At 35.7% G+C, this 21,158-nt stretch overlaps 1 protein-coding gene across 1 annotated transcript in view; it reads right to left on the bottom strand.

Annotated features, from left to right (window-relative positions):
- The window catches only part of tafa3a (TAFA chemokine like family member 3a), a 123,762-nt gene that overhangs the window by 8,896 nt on the left and 93,708 nt on the right, over positions 1-21,158 (bottom strand). The window contains exon 3 of the mRNA XM_048198989.1: positions 1,652-1,801. Within this exon, the coding sequence (XP_048054946.1) occupies positions 1,652-1,801 (150 nt within the window). The remainder of the gene's footprint in view (positions 1-1,651; positions 1,802-21,158) is intronic.

Below are 21,158 nucleotides of genomic sequence, written 5' to 3'. Positions count from 1 at the left end.
AAAACATTCCAGGATTTTTCTCCTTACAGTGGATTTCAATGGCTACCAACAGGTTGAAGGTTAAAATTACAGTTTCAGTGCAGCTTCAAGGGCTTTAAACGATACCAGATGAGTAATAAGGGTCTTATCTAGCGAATCGATCGGTCATTTTAGAAAAAAATACAACCGTTTATGCTTTATAAACAAAATATCGCACTGAACATACTTTCCGCTTCCGCATTCTTCATAACGCTTACGCTGAATGTCCTACGCCTTCCCTATTCCCTAAGTTATGGAAAAAAACGAAACTGCCGCCGCGTTCGTTCCGTAAGTAGAATAGGGAAGGCGTAGAACATTCAGCGTAAGCGTTATGAAGAATGCGGAAAGTACGTTCAATGCGGCATAAAGCATAAACGGTTGTATTTTTTTCGAAAATGACCGATCGCTTCGCTAGATAAGACCCTTATTACTCATCTGGTATCGTTTAAAGCCCTTGAAGCTGCACTGAAACTGTAATTTTGACCTTCAATCTGTTGGTAGCCATTGAAATCCACTGTAAGGAGAAAAATCCTGGAATGTTTTCCTCAAAAACCTTCATTTCTTTTTGACTGATGAAAGAAAGACATGAACATCTTGGATGACATGGGGGTGAGTAAATTTATCAGGAAAAGTGTATTTAAAAGTGGACTAATCCTTTAAAGGGATCCTTGATTATGATTTCACTTTTTTAACTTTAGTTAGTGTGTAATGTTGCTGTTTGAGCATAAACAACATCTGCAAAGTTACAACGCTCAAAGTTCAATGCAAAGGGAGATATTTTCTTTTACAGAAATCGCTTTTTAAGGACTACAACAAACGGCTGGTAGGGACTACAACGAGCTTCTTCCTGGGTTGGTGACATCACAAACTCCAAAATTTACAAACCCTGCCCCTGAGAACACACAACAAAGAGGGTGAGGGCATGTTGGCCTGCTTTAGAGAAGAGGAAGAGTTGTTGTAGTATAGTGTTGTTATCATGCCGTCATTTTACGCCAGACTGCTTCACAAACGAGGGTCAATTCAATGCTGGATTTGCACAAAAGATTAACATGACGGCTCATGTTAGTCGATAAGTTGAATCAACTCCACAGCAACTACATAAATGTATCCACTAACCACTCAGAAATGTCCAGTTTCATTCTAACAGTTGTAACTTCTTCCTGAGTCTCTCCATCAGTGTCGACTCCGGTTTGAACAATGTAAGGCTGAACACCGTTACTGACAATCCTCATTTTGGCTGCGTGAGATTCTCCAGTTTTGTTGTTGTTGAGCAACCGAAGAGCGAGCTGTTAAAGCTCCGCCCTTTTATGAAAAAGGGGGCCGGGAGCAGCAGCTCATTTGCATTTAAAGGGACACACACAAAAATGGCGTGTTTTTGCTCACACCCAAATAGGGGCAAATTTGACAATATAAATTATATTATATTAATAAATTATCTGTGGGGTATTTTGAGCTGAAACTTCATAGACACATTCTGGGGACTTATATTACATGTTGTAAAAGGGGCATAATAGGTACCCCTTAATTTTTATATATAACGCATGTATATAAAGCTTAATAAAATCAAACAGCAGACACACACACACACAAACACAAACACGAATACATACACAACAAATAAAAACACTCTTACCGTCCACACAGGAAGGAGCTGCTCTTGTTGTACCAGCAACTTGCCCAGGGAAGCAAGAACACTTGACAGTTTGGGAGCGCTCCTCGATTTTGTTCTTGTTACAGCAGCGGTGGGCTGCAATGACCTCACAGGTTCCCGCTTTGACGTGCACTGAGGAAAAACAACAAGGACACAGAGTCTATTAAAATCATCCAGCTGTTTCAAACTCCCTTCGCCGACAAAGGAAACGATGAGGCTCTAATGCATATTCTGTTGCTGGCGGTGGCTGCAATGGAAATGAATTTGACGTGAAGGCAGTGTACATTTTAATTAATGCTAATGCAAGCAGTATGACTTGTCTCAGGTCAGAATTCAGAGGAAAATCAGAAGTCTCTGTGATCAACATGTTGGGTTTTATGATTCACTTTAGTAATCCAAAGTTAAACGATTAATTGATCAAGCATCTAGAAGGTTCTTTCAGGCAATTTATTTATTTCTTTTTTTGTTTTGTTTATCCTTCACCTATGACTGAACAACAGCGAGGACGAGCATTACTTAGCATCTAAAAGTGTGTATTCACACATCTTTCTGAAGCTCTAAATTGAGGAGTTAAAAAAAGAAAAGAGAATATAAACATTTTGAAAGTTTTAGTGTACCTTTCAAATCAGCCTTAATTGCATTGGTAAAGATTTTCAATTTAAGACTTGAGTTAAAAATTGATTGAAAAAGGGGCCTCCATTTTCCCATTAGCTGGCCAATCTCAAAATCTCATCAACAACATTAAAAACATTTTGCCTCCAATCAATAAAGAGCCTTTAACGTGCGCACAAAAGAGTCTGTCGAGCGGCAGGCCGATTGTGGGCTTGGAAAAGAAAAACAGAGATTTACCGATGCAAACGCTGGCGGGTGAAGGGCTGAACCCCCTTTGTGTGATTATCTCTCGGCCCAAACACACTGCAGGGCCAAAGTTAATTTCAAAACGTTTGAGTGGATGCAAATTGAATATTCAATGGTGGAGTTTGTTCCAAAAGCTTATAGAAAATGATTGCTTTGACTCATTCAATGTGCCTTTATTTGTGTATCTTCAAACCTAACAGTGCTTATAAAAATCTACAAGAAAACAAACTGGGCAGGGTTATTCCACAAGCTGGAGTTTTAGGGGAAATTTTAAATACTTTTTGAATGTTTTGAGTTACTTTAGCTCAACTGGTTTTTATGTCTGAACGCAGGCTCAGTATTGAGCCAATACTGAGCCGCCGTTCGGACGTAAACACTGAAGCTCTGCAACGAAAATAGCGTAGCAGTATGACAGGGGACAGATGAATTTGTTGAATAAAGTCATTATTTTTGTTTTGTTTTTGCACACAAAAAGTATTCTCATCGCTCCATAATATTAAGGTTGAGCCACTGTAGTTACGTCGATGGTTCTAACGATGTCTTTAGTACCTTTCTGGACCTGAAAAGCTGCGCAGTTATATATTATATATTATATAAATACATTAATAAATGAGCAAAAATTGGCCACTCAATATTAAATATTCAATTATTTTAATTATCATAATTAATGTTTTAATTTGATTAAATTAAACAAGCACAACATTCTGCATTCAATCAAATATTCTTAAAGATTAATTATTAATAATAATGTTAATTCAACATATTGTTATTTCAATATAATATGTGTGTGAGCAACAAGCAAGATGTGCATTTGTAAATTCGGTGGCAGCGTGTGTTACGAGTTTCAAATGGTGTAAGTGCCTCCTGTCATTATTATATTGTCTGCTATATTGCTTTTTATGTATTAAATCCAGGCAATTGGTTGATGAAAAATGTATTAAAATTAAGATTGACGAAATTCACTTTAAAGAAAATCTTTCTTCAAAACAAAACTTTACAAACTTGAAACTAAATGTGCTTATTTAATGGCTAAAACACGTAGGCTACTACAGACTCTCTTTTTGTACAAATTGCAGCACATTCATTTAATTCTGAATTTTGCACATGTAAGTTGAAAGGCATTTGTTTGTGCATAGTAAAACGTATCTGTAACATTTATCAAGTTCATAATTGTGCGTGCATTTATTAATTATTATCTTAATGAATAATACGACAAGGAAGAAGCATGTAAACTGCGTTGTTTGTTTATTCAGAAGTCCCCGTTTTTTTGCTGTCATAGGCGAGGACGGTGGCGGGAAATATCGGCAGCTCTAGTTTGGGATGACGTGAGGGTGAGTAATTAATGACAGAAATTTCATTTTTGGGTGAACTAACCCTTTAAATATGGATATTTTTCTTACACAAACGCATCACTTCACTTCAAAAGGCCTTTATTAACCCACCGGGGCCGTGTGGATATCTTTTATGATGGATGGATGCGATTTTTTATAGGCTTCAAAATCTCATCCTCTATTCACTGCCATTATAAAGCTTGGAAGAGCCAGGACATTATTTAACTTAACAATAACGATTGTATACGTCTGAAAGAAGTCATATACACCTAGGATGGGATGAGAGTGAGTAATTCATGGGGTAATTTTCATTTTTGGATGAAGCATTCCTTTATTCCTTTAAAAACATTCATTTAAGAATTTCTTAAAATAAAGAAATAAATTTGAAATTCTTTAAAAAATCTGCTCTTAAAACCTGAGGAAATAATGGGTACAGCAAAGTTTGTTTGTATGTTTGCTTTTAAACTAGCTGCATAAAATGACGTTTTCTCCATCAGCCCTCTTAAAATGAGTTTGACACCCATGTGGAAGAGCATGGCACTAGCAACACCAATGCAATGGGTGCAATCCAGAGCACACAAATGAATAAATGTAAATGATATTATCTGTGCGCTCAAGAGCTTCTGTGAAAACTCTTTTCATTTTGGCAGTGAAAATTAACAGTTTCTATGTTTGGCACTGATCAAAATGTGTTCCTTAACTCGAGGTCACACTGAAATTGAATCAAATTTGCAAAACAAAGAAAGTGTCATGTTCCTGGAACAGAATGTTTTTGGCACAGCCACAGAGATCAGCACAGACACAGGAGCACCTGATCCTAGATCAGCCCTCAACCTGCTGTGGGAAACCTTTCTCAGAATAGCTGCCTTCCTTACACTGCAGGAATAGGTTGGCGGGGCCTGGAGAAACAGTGCAAAGTACTGATTAAACCACAACCCTTTCACCAAGGTCATAAACAAGCCAACCAAATCTATAGGCAGTACGTGTGTGTACGTGAGCAATCGGCTCCTGTGAAGATTAAGTGGCCAGTGTTCAGCAAGGTGCCTGAGGACCAACAAAGAGAATTAAACAGTTACTTCTTGGCTCTGTATACTCGACTGACGTGAGGCCATTTCTACGAAGGTGCCGTGTCTTTCTCTGGACATCTGCGCAAAAATTCCATGGACTTGCAATAGCTGCGATCGATATGTTTCACTTAAGGTGTGCAGGCTGGTCGTCTGGCAGAGTCAGGGAACGTCTGCCTCAGCAGCAGGAGGGGGCACGATCGGGGCGCTAACAGTAATGGGAGCTGGCACGGCTCTTAGGCACTTCTTTTAACGTCACAATCACATCCATTGATCCCACATTGACAAGCACTGAGGAATGGATAAACAAGAAGGATGATAAACGCATCAAAACTAGTTTATGTTATTTGACAGAAGCCAAAATAAACGAGAAGCTATATTTAAAATGAGAAGCTTATTAGTTGAAGCCTAAAAGTTTGTGTGTAATAAATTCTACGTTGAATCAAATACATTTTTTTTTTCTAAAGCTACTTTTTGTAATGTCTATTTGATGCTTTTCTCATTTAACACAACAATGACTTTAAGTTTTCTTTTGGGGGTAATTTCTATCCAAATTTGATGTGCGATTAATTTGCGGTTAATAAGATTAATTAATCACCACATCATCTAATTAATTGGATTATTTTTTTTTTTTTAAATATTATTAATAATAATCGTTTGACAGCCCTAATTTAAAATGTAAATAATGCAGCCATTACTCCAAGTGTTTTGCATAGCCATAGTTAGCGATCTCTGGAAGCCTGTTAGTTCCTGGATTGTCACATGGCCTATTCTTCTTTAGGAGATATTTGTGGACTAAAGGTGCACAGAGCGCCCTCCAGCTGCCAGTATGAATTGAAAACACAGTATCCAGCGCTCATAGTGATGACAATAAATATTGAATAAATATTACTACTCTGTATAGAAAATTGACAAACATATGAGAATCCATCAATATTTCTCCAAATGTGCATGCTTTTAAGCTAAACGGCTATATGAAATGCCATAGAGGTAACATAATTGTTCAGACACTTTGCATCACAGAAATACATTATATTTTAAAGTATATAATAGAATACCATTATTTTAAATTGTAATAATATTTCACAGTATTGCTGTTTTTTCTGTATGTTTGATATACACCATGATGAGCTTGAGACATGATCACAGACGTTTTTTTCACAGCCTACCTGACTGAAAGACCTCATTATTATGCAAGTCATTACAGGTCATTATGCAATTCTTTTGTCTTCTCAGGTGAGAATCACCCATTATTCATGATGATTCACGCCTCCACGCATACTGTGTTTCTTGACAAAAAGTGTCTTAGAAAATTTAAATCTCTCTATTGTTTTATATGAAGGAGTAGGCAGGATAATTTTTACATAATTTTGAAGCATTAATAACCTATATATATACCATATAACCTCCAATACCCAGAAGTCTTGTGAACACATATATAATATTATTTTTTTGGCCTTATTTCAGTGACTTAAGTTTTTTGTTTTTTTCAATAACCACGCATAAACGTTATTCCTTCAAAAACACAAACATGTACATACATGTTCCTCACATATTATGGTAGCCTAGTTTGTGCTGAATACAGTGTAATGACACTTTTTCCATTAATATATTTATGAACAACTGAAAAAAGCACAAATGTCAGGGCATGTCAAAACTTCTCCAGGCCCCAAATCAGCCTCAAAAAAACATTTCTTAACATTATCAATGTTGCTGATATACATTTTTTTCATCTTTTTTGATGAAAAAAAATCATCTTTGATGACTCAAGAGAACAGGATTTATTTGAAATAGAAATGTATTGTAATGTCTTTACTGTCAATTTTGATCAATTTAATGATTCATTGCTGAATAAAAGTACTAATTTATTTTAAAAAATAATTGTACTGGCCCCAAACTTTTTAACAGTAGTATTTCAAACCTAATAACTTACTTTCTTATGACTTATGAATTTATATGATCTAATGCAATGATACTTATAATATTTTAAGTGTGGCTAAAGTGTCCGGATACTTAATTTACAAATAAAGAATACCTTTTCAAAATACAATAGTTCATATAAAAAAACAAAAAACAAAAAAAAAAACATGGTTTTTCCAATCACCCAAAAAGTCTCTCTTGCAATGACAAACATATGGTTATTTCACAGGATTTGCAAATGTTGCTGGCACTTGTCAGATGTGGTTAGGATCTAAGAGTCTCCATGCAGTTTCTCATTAATGCGAGTTGAAGGGTAAAATCATCTAACATTGGGATGTGTGACATTCTCCACAAGGGTAAAGGCCATTTTAAAAATAAAACAGAACAGATTGCTGCCTCAGATGCAAGTATGAGCATTAAGCAGGCATTTTTTTCCCCTTATGCCTTACTTTTGTGCTTTTCCAGTCTGTCATTGATGAACATTTTTGGAGCCGAGCGGCTCTTTTTCCACAAATAGTCAGCGAACATATTGACAAATAACAAAAAAGGAGAGAAAATACATAAAATGTTCCTGCTAAGCTCCTATTGAATTAGCATAACACAGCCACCCTCTGCTTTGGTGCAAGAGAGAGAGATGACAGACTTTGTTCACACAAAATTGCTATTCAAAGGTTGTTTTTCCACCTAGAAACACTGTGACGGAGATGCTGGATGAAAATATGAGAGCAAGGTGCTTAACCGTTAAAGCAAACACTGACAAAATATATCCATATACCTCAGATGAATGTAGTAAACAAATGATTAAACCGTCATTAGCCGAGAACACATCAAAACAGTTATTATGTTGCCGAGCTAAACAAAAGGATAAAGGGATGTCCTTAAAGGTACAATCTGCTTTCGTTTCATGTGACAGGCAACAATTACCCATGAGCGATAACAAAGCCTCTTCATATCTGTTAACTCCTCTTATATGTTTCAAACACAAAGCTCTGTTTGTAGCCTCAAAGCTAATAACTACAGGGACAGTTTGTTTAACCTAGAGCAAAAACAAACCATTCCAGACTACATTGGATTAATATAATATAATCATATAATTAGAAATGTCCTTGCACTATATAATTTTCTCATAAAATCAAACTTCTTGCTAATGCAATGATATTCAGTCAAGTGCCCCATTGTGCTATTTTAAAGGTTCCTAATTTAGTTTTGGAGGTAAATAAGTTTACATGCATCCAAGATCAAAACACTTTAATTTTCTCATAATATACAATGCAGCATCTCCTCTTTCCTCACAGTGTTCAAAATGGTTCGATAAAGGATTCAGTCTCTCTAAACCCCTCCTTTCCGAGAGCTTACTCTGCTCTGATTGGTCAGATGGCCCAGTCTTTTGTGATTGGTCTACTGCTTACAGCGTGTGTCAGAAACTAAATGGCCATCACCATATCTGAATTTCAGCTCCGAATCTTCCTCAGCACTTGATACACACAGTGATACGAAGAGTAACAATGGTGTCGGTTTTACCGTATCAATTCAAGCTTGTCCTCATCCTTTAGAATTTCACGCAAAGTGGATTAGGTTTAGCAGTGCAGAAAACTATAACCGAGTTATAAAACTAAACTGAGTTTACGTCTCGCAATTCTGAATAAATGAAGATATATAAACTCGAAATTCTGTTTTTTTTCTCAGAATTCTGAGTTCTTTTCTCAGAACTGTGATATAAACTCAATTCTGAGAAAAAAGTCAGAATTGAACATTTAAATCTCGCAATTCTGACTTTTTTCTCACAATTCTGACTTCTTTTATCAAAACTGATATAAACTCAATTCTAAGAATTCAAAGTTTATATCTCACAATTCTGAATTTATAACACACAATTGCGAGTTTATATGACACAGTTCTGACTTATAACTCGCAATTCTGACTTTATAGCTCGCAGTTGTGTTTCTAACTCACAATTCTGACTTTATAACTCACAATTGCGAGTTTATATTTTGCAATTCTGACTTTATAATTTGCAATTGCGAGTTTATATCACGCCATTCTGAGAAGTCAGAATTCAGAGATTTAAACTCGCAATTGCGAGAAAAAAATCAGAATTGTGAGATAAAAAGTCGCAATTATCTTTTTTATTTTTTATTTAGTGGCGGAAACAAGCTTCCATAGAAGAACAGACAAGAACAGTTTGGTTCATGCAGGAAGTAAGACTGGTATTACTGACGACTCGTTTCAGGCAGAATAGACTCTGACAACAACTAAAATTTTGCAGACCTTTTATATTCACAAACAGCTACATTACACACGACACTGTTGGCCTGACACATGCCAAATGCAACATGCTTAAAAACATTCATTAAAGTATTCACGAAGTGGCCAGGTTCTTCCTGGAACCAAACACACATTCATCGCTAGAGTCTCGGTAGTCTCTTCATCCCAAGGCACTTGACAGACAATATCAGCCTCACCGGTTCAATGGAGCAGAGATGGTGTGTGTGTGTGTGTGTGTGTGTGTGTGTGTGTGTGTGTGTGTTGTATGATGTAAGAAGTCTGATATGTTCAGGATGTACTGACTCTTCATGGCAGTAAAAAACATCTGTTCCTCCATCAATGTTCTATGCTCAATAAAGAAGGAAGGGTAATATTGATTTAGTCATCCGAGAGTTAAATAACATCATGAAGTATTCATTAATGGTGCACTGACCAGAGCACAGTGGCACATCCACAGAACACCTTCCTTAAAAAAAAACGAAGTCTCACTTTTCACAAGTGCACTGTGCTTAGTACTAAAAAATCAGCGCTGCACGAATAAAAAAATCTAAAGTACTGGTACACAAATGCACTATTTATACAATTACACACTAATAAAAAACAATATCCATTATTATTAATATTATTAAAATGAATACTGCCTTCTTTAAAAACACAACATATATTACACCAGAAATTTATTTTTAAGGACTACAACAAACGGCTGGTAGGCACTACAACAAGCAAACTCCAGTTTGAACAATGTAAGGCTGAACACCATTACTGACAATCCTCATTTTGGCTGCGTGAGATTCTCCAGCTTTGTTGTTGCTGAGCAACCAAAGCACAAGCTGTTAAAGCTCTGCACTTTTCTGGAAAGAGGCCTGGGAGCAGCAGCTCATTTGCATTTAACCCTTAAATGCATGACTGTTTCGCCAATCATTCTTACATATTCGGGTCTTTATCGACCCGGATCTATATCTAACACAGAAGGATCTCTACCTGTCGCGATAATATAAAACTCCTCTGATATTAGAGTAACAATTACAGAAGAATAAAATAAATCATATTTTGTTACCTTTTGGAGCTTGAAAGGGCTCAGTTTGAGCAGATGTTTTATGCCATCATCACTGTCCTCGTCAGAGCTCATTTCCCAGTAAATTCAGCAAATAATAGGCTAGTTTTATGTTTGAGGTCACGAATATGAGCCCATTTGCGATCTCAAACATATTCTCAAAACTATATAATTTTCAGCATCTTTAAAATCAATATTTCGATCGCTAACAGCTTCACCAGATCCATCCTGTAACAGTTACAGTCATATTTGATTGTGTTCAGTACTTGCTCTGCAGTAAATCGCTGAGCCATTTCATGTTTTGCTTATTCTTTCGTTTTCTGTCTAAATGAGTTGTCACTTCAGCATTGTGTATCAGACATTGCCACCTTGTGGAAGGAAGGTGAATTGCACTTATTCCATCATCTAAAAAATCAATTATTGCTGTGCAGAAAAAATATACGTACACTCATACACACCTCGGGTCGATAGCGACCCTATACAATTTTTACAAAAAATGAATACAAAAACAGGCATTCTTTTATAATTCTTGTTATATTCTTTAGAATGAATTGATTGAGGAATACCAAGAAGGTTGATTTCTAACTTTAAAAAATGAACGAGGAGGAGGGTAGTGAATGACGTCCCGGGTCACTAAAGACCCGAGGTATGCATTTAAGGGTTAAAGGGATTAATGATTGAGCGGAGCGCACTGACATAGAGAGCCTCACTCACATGTTCTGTTTCAAAAACATATTAAAAAAATTACTGCCATTTTACAGACACTCACATTTTTCTGCCTAAGGAAATTTCCTAACTAACCTATGTCTGTAGACCAAATTTTTATGCCAAGAAGCAAAGCTACAAACTTCAACAACCAAAAAAAAAAAAAAAAAAAAAAAAAAAAATAAGTGCAGCTATATTTTTAGATGACATGGGTGGTCAGTAGAGGCAGTACAGGAAATGCTCTTTATCTCAGTTCAGCACAATTACATTGAGTAGCACATTACTAGCACATTCGGCAAGTTGTGCTGCAGGAAATGAGTCCACTCTTTTTCCTCGACTCTATGATCAAGCTCACTTTCGCTCCATCTGTCCTAACACTTATTACTCAGTGTGACTGCAGCGAAAAGAAAGAGAAATGCTTCTCTCCTTTTTTTTTTTCTTTGACCAGAGAGAGCAAGTGAAGCAGACTGGCAACCCAATTACCATACCATCGCTATGGCAATTTACAGCAAGTCACTTATGAAATTGTTATGAGGCGATAGGAGAGCTAGCCATCTGCGGTCTGCAGAAATGGAAGATCAAACACTCCGTCTCGACGCCACACTGGTTACCTGATCAGAGATGTTTAGGTGTGGGGAGGGGTGAGATGGTCTCTAAAAAGTCTAAATGAATAGATGTCACATCAAATGTTCTTTACCGGGTCAGAGCTTTGACACAAATACGCTGTGTTTTTCCTTGACACAAGACGCACTCTGATAACCAACGAGCCGTGGAAAGTCCGGGCTGGGCTGCTGACAGCAAATTTTCGCCTGCAAGATATGGCCGTTCAGACTCTGCTGAAAAACAACACACATACACGGCTAAAGTACCTCTGTGGTTAGCGAACGCTAATATGAAGTCAACACTCCCAAAACAGGAGTGAGTCTGGGCAGAGGTCCAAAACCTCATGCTGGTGTAAACAGAAACTGAAAAGCACACAAAAGAAACACACATGAATACCAGTAAATGATAAAGGCTTGCTTTTGATATATATTTTGATATATATATATATATATACACACATATACATTAGGGGTGTGACGAGACCAGTATCTCACGAGACGAGACGAGACTCGAGATTGAGTTCACGAGATGAGACAAGATGGCGAAATACATGACTAGAAAAAATATTCTGCAGGTGTATTTGAAATGTTTTAACTAATCATTTTGTAATGAATGTCATTTCAGTTCTACTTTCTGAGACTGAATTATCATATGCAGTAAAAGACAACAATACTCAAGTAATGTAAAAGGTTTTGCCACAAACTCAACTGACTGGCTTCTCTTCAGATCTTACTGTACATGAATTATGAGCTTCTACAGCTTTTGACCTCCTAACTGAACTCCTCTCCACAATCTGATCACAGAAATAAAAACAGTATAAATAAAATGGTAACACTTTACAATAAGGTCTCATTTATTAACATTAATATATTAACCAACATCAACTAACAACAAGCAATATATTTGCTACAGTATTTATTAATCTTTGTTGATAAAATAGTCATTCATTGTTAGTTCATGATAGTTCACAGTGCATTAACTAATGTTAACAAATGAAACCTTATTGTTTGTACTAGTAAATACAACTGTTATTCATTTTATGGTAACACTTTACAATAAGTGCAACCATAATCGCACTCTCTCAATATTCAAAGATCAAATAAGACCAAATTTTTCTTTGATACAGAGCTGAGAGATGGTTACAACTACACTGCCCAGCCTAAAATAGCTTTCATATTGAGAGATATCTGTATTCATCAGTGAGCCGCTTTCAAAATGCGGGGTATTGAAATCACGTTTGAATGCGCGCGCGCGTTTACTTTCACTTTTAAACGGTCGCGCGTACTCTGTAAATATGGAGCGGCGGCGACCGTTATCCAACTGAATTAAATGTTTTTTTTTATTTAAATACAAAGCAAAACGACAGTGGAGGCATAATGTAAACGTAGCGGTGGCATATTCTTTCCTAATCATCCTAACACTCTGTCATGGCAACATCACGAGACTACTTTTCGCCTCGACGAGAAATCTCGTCACAGTTTAGTCTCGCGAGATCTCGTGCCACGAGATCTCGTCACACCCCTAATATACATACATACATTCTGCCATTCAAGAGTTTAGGATCGGTGAGATTTGTAATGTTTTTAAAAGAAGTCTGTTATGCATTAAAATAACTGTTTTCTATTTGAATGTATTTTAAAATGCAGTTTATTCCTGTGATCAAAGCTGAATTTTCAGCATCATTACTCCAGTCTTCAGTGTCACATGATCCTTCAGAAATCATTCTAATATGCTGATTTGCTACTCAAGAAACATTTAATATTATTATTAATGTTTAAAACAGTTGGATTCATTTTTTTTCAGGGTTCTTTGATGAATAGAAAGTTCAAAAGAACATTTATCTGAAATAGAAATCTTTTGTAACATTATACATTTTTTTTTTTGGAAAGAAATTAAAGAAATTAATACTTTTATTCAGCAAGGATGCATTAAATTGATCAAAAGTGTCAGTAAATACATTTTTAATGTTACAAAAGTCTTGAAAATGCTTCTATTATGCAATATAAAATATTCAACACAAAATTATATAATTGTATATCTGAGCTCATATATACAATACAAAATGTGAAGAAACACTTTATTTTAAAAATAACAATGGCACGACAGAATAAATTACATTTCAGAATTAAATTTCCCTATTTTTATTCTTCAGAAACACTCTATTGAAATTCTATTGTGTGAACACAAACTCTTAACATTTTTACAGTCATTTAATTTCCCAGACAGCCTTCTGCAAATAAACATTACAACCCTTTAAGCACAAGTCAACATTATTAATAAATCCATTTCGCTGATGATGCCTTGAGACATCACCAGCGGCATCATTATCATTTAACACAACCGGAGTTTTCCGTTGGCATTATTTCTTTTTAAAAACAAATGAGTGATTTTTCCCTAATTATCGCATTAACCATAATGCGATAATCAACAAATCTGCATTTACATGAATGCTTAAACAGTTTCAGAAATATTATTTTCACATTCTGGGTCAACACATAACCACACAGCTTAATGAGGCAGGGATAGTGATTCCAAAATACTCTACAGATCATTGCTTACCATTCTCCCTCTGTAAATATCATTCATCATAGCGGTATTCATTTGAAAGATCTCTCTGGCTCTCTTTCCCTCCCCTGCTGTATCCTTTCCCAGACACCAGGGTGCACATAGTGGTCAAGCCAAAGGTTTGGTGACAGATTGCTGTAGCTGACAGATTCAGAACACATCGGCCAAGGGCTCAAATGAACCTCTGTCCGACACCATCCATCTCCACATTGCGCCATTAATGGCTGCCCCTGATCAATGGTCCTCCCTTGAGGAATCACACACCTATCTCAGTCAATGGTCTCTGAATGTTATTACATTTCAGTTGTTGTGAAAAAGAGCAACACCCTGAAACTAATAGAGTCGCTGTCACTGTTTGACACGCACTTGGCAAATGGTGGATGAAAGAAAAGGTGAAGAATACTGCTATTACAGCATTTCAGAAATGCCATTAACTCTAGAGAAAGGCAAAAAGAGCTGTGAGATTTTAAATCCATGATTTTTTGTGCAGATACATACAGTTGTGCTCAAAAGTTTACTTGATTTTGTCCATTGGTAATTGATTGGTTGGATGTGGTTCGCTATTGGTCGATCTCATGTAAGTGAGATAAATCATTTATAATAAATACTGCAATATGCCATAAAAAACAAGATTTTTCAATTTTGATTTCATGGTCACTTTAAATCACAATTATTTTATCTTAAATAAGATATCAAACCAAGTGCCATTGTTTGACAACCACATTTGAAACACAACCATTTTTTGCAACCTTTTGCTTGAAATGTGTACTTGTGCCGTATTTCTTTAATATAAATTATAATTGGTTTGATATTTTGTTATATAATACAAATACATTCCAATATTTAAGTGTAGCTTATGTGTCTAATTATTTTATGGGGCCACTGTATGTGATGTAGGATAATACAAATGAATTATTGCAATATATATACATTCAGTATATATATATATATAATTGCAATAATTCAATTGTATTATCCTACATCACATACAGTGGCCCCATAAAATAATTTAAAAAAATAATAACATTTTATATACTACATAAAATAAAATAATTCGCAAAACATAAAATAATTTAACTATGGATATATATATATATATATATCCCTCCATAGTTAAATTGTGCCCTGGCTTCTCTGTAGTTAATTTGGGAACTGAGGAGAGAATTCTACTTTTCTCACTTCTGAGACTTTTATTACACCTGCCTGTCTGGGTGTTTTTGTCTTGTCTAGCTTTCAAGACGATAGCTTCAATATTTAGTTACTTTCTCCATCCATTAGAGGAGCATCCAAGGTCAAAAGCTTGCTTGCTTACCAATCACATCAAAGCACCTAACTCTATTGGAAAATAAAGGGAGGAAAGAAATTACAAAATGACAGAAAAGTTCTGTATAAAGTCTCAGGTTTGATATTACTTTATCGATTTAACAGCGCATTCTAATTAGTCCACTATAAAAATTATTATGTAATATCATATGATACATACTGATATATATCAAAATACGCTCAAAGGTGTGTTGTCATTTTTGGAGCCACATTCAGCCTAATACCTCCATTAGCAGGGAATTCTGTGTTCGTTTTCCCACGTGCTCGCTCATTCCGAATGCATCCTGCCTCTCACTACAGTCATGTTTGCTCTAAATAGCATGCTGTCCCCACCCTCAAAGTGTCAGTAGTGTTTTATATCTCACATATGCACACATACACACACATACACTCTCCTCTGAGCCTGCAAAACATGACTGACAGGAGAGATGTCATCACACATGCTGCCGTGGAAACAAACAACACCAATCAGCTTCCTGTGCTGTTGTCTACAGACCGAGGTGGAAAGGAAACAGCCCATGAACTGAAATAAACACAACTCTCTCTGATTCAGAATTGTATAAAATATAGTGCATGTTCCACATAAAAAAAAAAAAAATGCTATAATTTTACTGCGTTAAAAGATCATTTTTAGTTCAATTATAGTGCAATTTCTCAAATGTAACTTTGAGATTTGAAGGTTGTACATCTCTGTAGGCAATATTTTAGGATAGTTTGCCAAAAAATAAAATTGTAATTATGTACTCACCCATTCCAAACACGTTTGGTGTTATTTTCCAAGGTCCAGAGTAGATTGCCAACCAAAACCGCCATGGCAAAAGGCATAAAAAACCTCCATGACCAGCTCTGACTCATTCAACTACGCCATTTCGGGTCAAGGTGAAATATTGCAAGTATTAATTGTTAATCGGCCAAATTACAATGAGTGTTGAGCAAAGTTGCCGCCAGCCAGAGGTGAAATATTACAATTATGAATTCTTAATAGTCTAAATTATTTTAACTGAGGTCTGTTCAAGAGTCATTAACCTACTGAATGGTAGCTGCTGGTCATAATTAATTCACATTTGAGAACACCACATCGCTCCCTGACACTGAACATTTCGTTTTGCATAATTTAACCAGCATTACTTTTCTAGTACTATCACTGGTCACTGTGGGTCACCAGACAGGGATTAGACTGCATGTAAGATATGAATGCTAAATTAATCACAACAAAACTGATATGCGTCCACTTCTAAAAGTGAATAATGGTTTTGTTTATAGGACTTCAAAAGATTATCACACAACAAATGGACCCTTTAGACTGTGATGACACGTTTCCATAGTTATTAACATCGCAAATCTAGAAAACATTTTAATATTTTCATTTTTAAAAAATGCAATATATATTTATAATGTTATAATTTGTGTTATATTATGTAAATTAAAAAAAAAAAGAAATGATACTGCCACATGAGAGTTTTTAATACAACGGCTATACAATAACTGTATTTTCACCCTCTTCGCGAAAAGTCGGATTTTCACTGTAAACCCTAACGCTCAAAATAATTAATTGGTTTGAGTAGGGTAAACTTAAATTAAACAAATTAGTTCAATCAAATTAACTTTTATGAGTATATAGAACTTTCTTTTTCCATGAAACTGACACATTTTAAGCAAAGACTATTGAATAACACAAGATGCATCACTCATAATATTTTGAATGGGGGAAAGTGCAACACGCAATATGGCGGAATAAGTCCCACCTTCTAAAAAAGAGCCAATTGCTGATTGGTAAAGTCACTGTGTCACTGCAGCGACCGTTAGAAGCTCTTAGAACTGCACATGCGCATTAGCTTGATCCAGCCAGTTTTTTTTGTCATGATTTGAGCATTTAGAAACAAAATTTATGAGAAAGTTGTTTGTCAGATTTTCTTGGTGATTTCATATATGAAATTTAATCGAAAGCTTGGCAAACAGCTTTGGAGAATTTGATGTTTCCCCATTCAGAGAGATAGGAGATGCACTTGCATGCCCGAAAGGCTTTTCAAAGATGGCCGCCAAGTGAAAAGACTTGGCTTAAAGGGACTTTGTTTTAAGTAATTTGACTTGTTTCATTGTTCATGAGTTTTATGAACATGTTTCTTTTAATTTAGACAAACTTAAATTAAACTGAAACTGGGCTGGGATTTCTATTTCCCAGCATGCTTTGCCATGACACTAGAAAGGGAGAGTAAATGCTAAAATTAAGTGTTATCAAAGACTATTGAATAACACAAGACGTGTCACTCATATTGTTTTGAATGGGAGAAAGTGCAACACACAATATGGCGGAATAAGTCCCGCCTTCTAAATAAGACCCAATCGCCGACTGGTAAAGTCATCGCGTCACAGACGCGCATTTAGGTCTGCGTGTGCGCATTAGCTTGATCCAGCCTGAAAAATACAGTTTTTTGTCATGATTCGAGTGCTTGGAAAAAGCATTTATGAGACAGTTGTTGTCAGATTTCAAGGGTGATTACAAATATGAAATTTAATTAAAAGCTTGGCAAACAGCTTTGGAGAATTTGATGTTTTCCCATTCAAAGAGATAGGAGCTGCACTTGCATGCCCGAGAGGCATTTCAAAGATGACTGCCGAGTGAAATGACTTGTCTTAAAGGGACCTTGGTGTTATATAAAGTTTTTTTGTGCAATATGAATGTTAAGTGGGAGATTTAGGCCCAGTTTCACAGAGAGGGTTTAGCCTAAGCCAGGATTAGGCCTTAGTCCAATTAAGGCATTTAAGTACTTTTATAAATGTTCACTAGAAAAAAACATTACTGGTGTTCATCTTGAGACAAAACAATGGCACTGGCATATTTTAAAATATGTCAGTGCAAGTTACTTTCAATTAAAACACACCTCAAACATGCATTTTAGTCTAGACTAGTTTAAGTCTTGTCTGTGAAACTGGGGGTTAACGTTTAGCTATGCTAATTTAAAAGAGTTTCTGTTATGTTGAGTTTTTGGGAGGTTACCATCATGGTGACGAGCTTAGTTTGAGAACAGAAATATGTTAAATGGTCTATATTGCAGCAATTGCTATGCTATGCTAATGATATCAAAGCATTGTGTTACCAAATAGCAAGTTAGCATTTACTGAATTATCTAGTTAAAGCTAGCCAAGTTTCCACTACTAAAAATATTTAAGTTGAGATTACATGATTTTAAGTTAAATGTAAGAGTTAGCTTACTCAAATATTTCAAGTCAAGAGCAAATTAAAATGTATGAGTACAAAATAAAAATCTGCCAAATTCGCCTCATTTTTTTGAGTTTTGCCAACTTATCCGGGTTTGCTGTTGAAGCAACATAGAATACAAAAATTATATTTGCTGTCATCTCCTATTCACCACTATACATGTTCACTCGACTATGACAACTTCCGCTTCTGAGAACCCTGGAAATGTGAAAAAAGTGTCCATAACTAATTAATAGTAATTCAGCAAACAGCACAACAATAATCTTACAACTAACAGTAATGCATGCTAGGAGCTTACAAACCCTTAACCAATCAGTAGCACTGTTCAATATCACATTTTTCAGACTCTTTTATGCTTGATGGGACAAAATTCAAGGGAATATTCTAACTTGTGCTATTATGTAGATTCATGGTAATTCACATTTCTAAGCATCTCTGACTCAAAAGGCCCCTGTTTGCTGGATAAAACGTAATTGCAGTGTACAAGATGAGTCATCAGTATTTTTGGTCCATTTTCCAGGAAGAGAAAGACATTTAAAATTAAAATGTGCACTGTATATCTGCTTTATTTTAGGAGTACACTAAACTACAGATGGTTTCTGAGTAAACAGGTAGGCCTACGGAGGAAAATTCGACCCAGATGTTCAGACATTTGACTTCACAAATACAGGAATCTATGTTGATGTATTATGTAGAATCAGCACTGGAAATAGGACGAAACTAATTCATTTTTAATGTGGTAACATACTGGTGCTTTAATTATTTTGAAAGTAAGACAACATTCCATAGTGCAACATTTTAGGAGTGAAACACTTTATTTTTAAATAAATAATCATAAATATCATTATTAATAAACATTTATTATTATTATTATTATTTATACACTTTCACTCTGCAAAGACAAGACAAAATCATTTTTCTTTGAAATAATACCATGAATCATGTACAATAAGACCAATAATATGAGTTCATTTCTGAGCATGTTATGAACTGACTATATGGACTGATAGAGTTCATTTTAAATACTGTACAAGTCCCGATGTTAAAGTTTCACTTGGGCTAAACTACCTATTGTGGGTAACTAGCAGAAATGAGGGGGGTAGTGCAAACCAATGAAGGGAGTCAGAGAACAAACAACCTGAGAAATCCACAAAACCTTTGGAGCATCTCTCACAATAGTTCTCTCGCCTCGTCTTGTTTTTGCAAAGGATGCCTGCTCGTAAATGTCTTCCAGGATTGATATCGTATTATTACTTGCACTTATTGAGTGGGTAGTTTCAAAGGGACAGTTATTAAAGCAAATATCTTTAATTTACGATCTGGGGCCATCAATCTGTTCTAGTAATAACAGCAAGGAATTCCTTATTAGAGTTGAGAGAGAAATATTGAGTTTCCTGACATATCCTCAGCTTGGTGAAAATATAACCGTGCTCAAATCATGAAATGCGAGTCTACAGGAGGTGTGAAAAAAATAGCCTGCATTATCATAGTGCCGCAGTTAACCAAGTCAAATCTAAAATGCTGATTGATGTCATCATGGTATATACAGTATGTGCATTCAAAATCAATTCCTTGGTTAGCCTTACTATGCAATATTGCTTTCAATATAGTAATAACAATTGACATGCTATATAGTGAATGGTAAACTAAAATGAAACGTATCTTACATGCACTCTTTAAAATTGCAGGGTCCTGTGAGCCTTTTTTTTAAAAACAGAGCAAGTAATTTTTAAGGCTTCATGATGGCGATTTTAACACTCTGTTCTCAGCGCGGCCCTCTAGAACGCTGTCAGCACTTCTCTGCTAATTGCCGCCGTCAGTTAAAACCATTATGATCCCCTTTTATTCTGCCCAAAATAGAAAAATATCATGTTGCTCAGAGTTACAGACTGACCGCCAGGAAGTCTCAACGGCTACTAATGAGATGCTAGTCATGGGTAAAAGCTTGGTGTATAAGCTCTGTATAAGAAGTCAGATGAGTTATAATAATGGTGATAATGACATGAAACAACTTAAACTTTAGTTTAAACAGTGCTTAATAAACTTATTTGATTGTTACTGATTATTACTGTTGCTATATGTTTGCTTAAATTACAGTTTCAGTGCAGTTTGGGCACAGCTACTCTTGCTTTACTATTACTATCGTCCACTCAGCACTTGAGAAATGTCAATTCAATGTTATTTATATACCGCATTTTCAAAAAATATTGCAGTAATACGTAAATAACTATGGAGGTTAATTATGTGGAGACCAAAAAATATCTATATATCAGCTTTTTAAGAAGTACCCTCTATCTAGATGAGATCTGCACACTCCTGGGAAGCTTTTTAAACTGTTTTAAAGGACTTCATATATGCCAGACTCTTGCTGGCTGCTTTTTCCTTCACATTTTCTGTGTGTGTCAAACACATGGTCAAACTTCACCAAGGCAAATGCCATCTATGACAACTGAAACAATTACTACTTGCATTAAATGTCACATGCAGTACTTTAAGTCAAACTATAAAACAAATTGTTTGAGGACATTTATGCCATGTCTGCCTGTCTACTGTATCCATATACTGTATCTGTCCATCCATC

The sequence above is a fragment of the Megalobrama amblycephala genome, linkage group LG8 (genome assembly GCF_018812025.1).
Source record: "Megalobrama amblycephala isolate DHTTF-2021 linkage group LG8, ASM1881202v1, whole genome shotgun sequence".
Classification (NCBI taxonomy): Eukaryota; Metazoa; Chordata; class Actinopteri; order Cypriniformes; family Xenocyprididae; genus Megalobrama; species Megalobrama amblycephala.
Note: the sequence above shows the minus strand (reverse complement) of the source record. Positions and strands in the feature narration are given on the sequence as shown.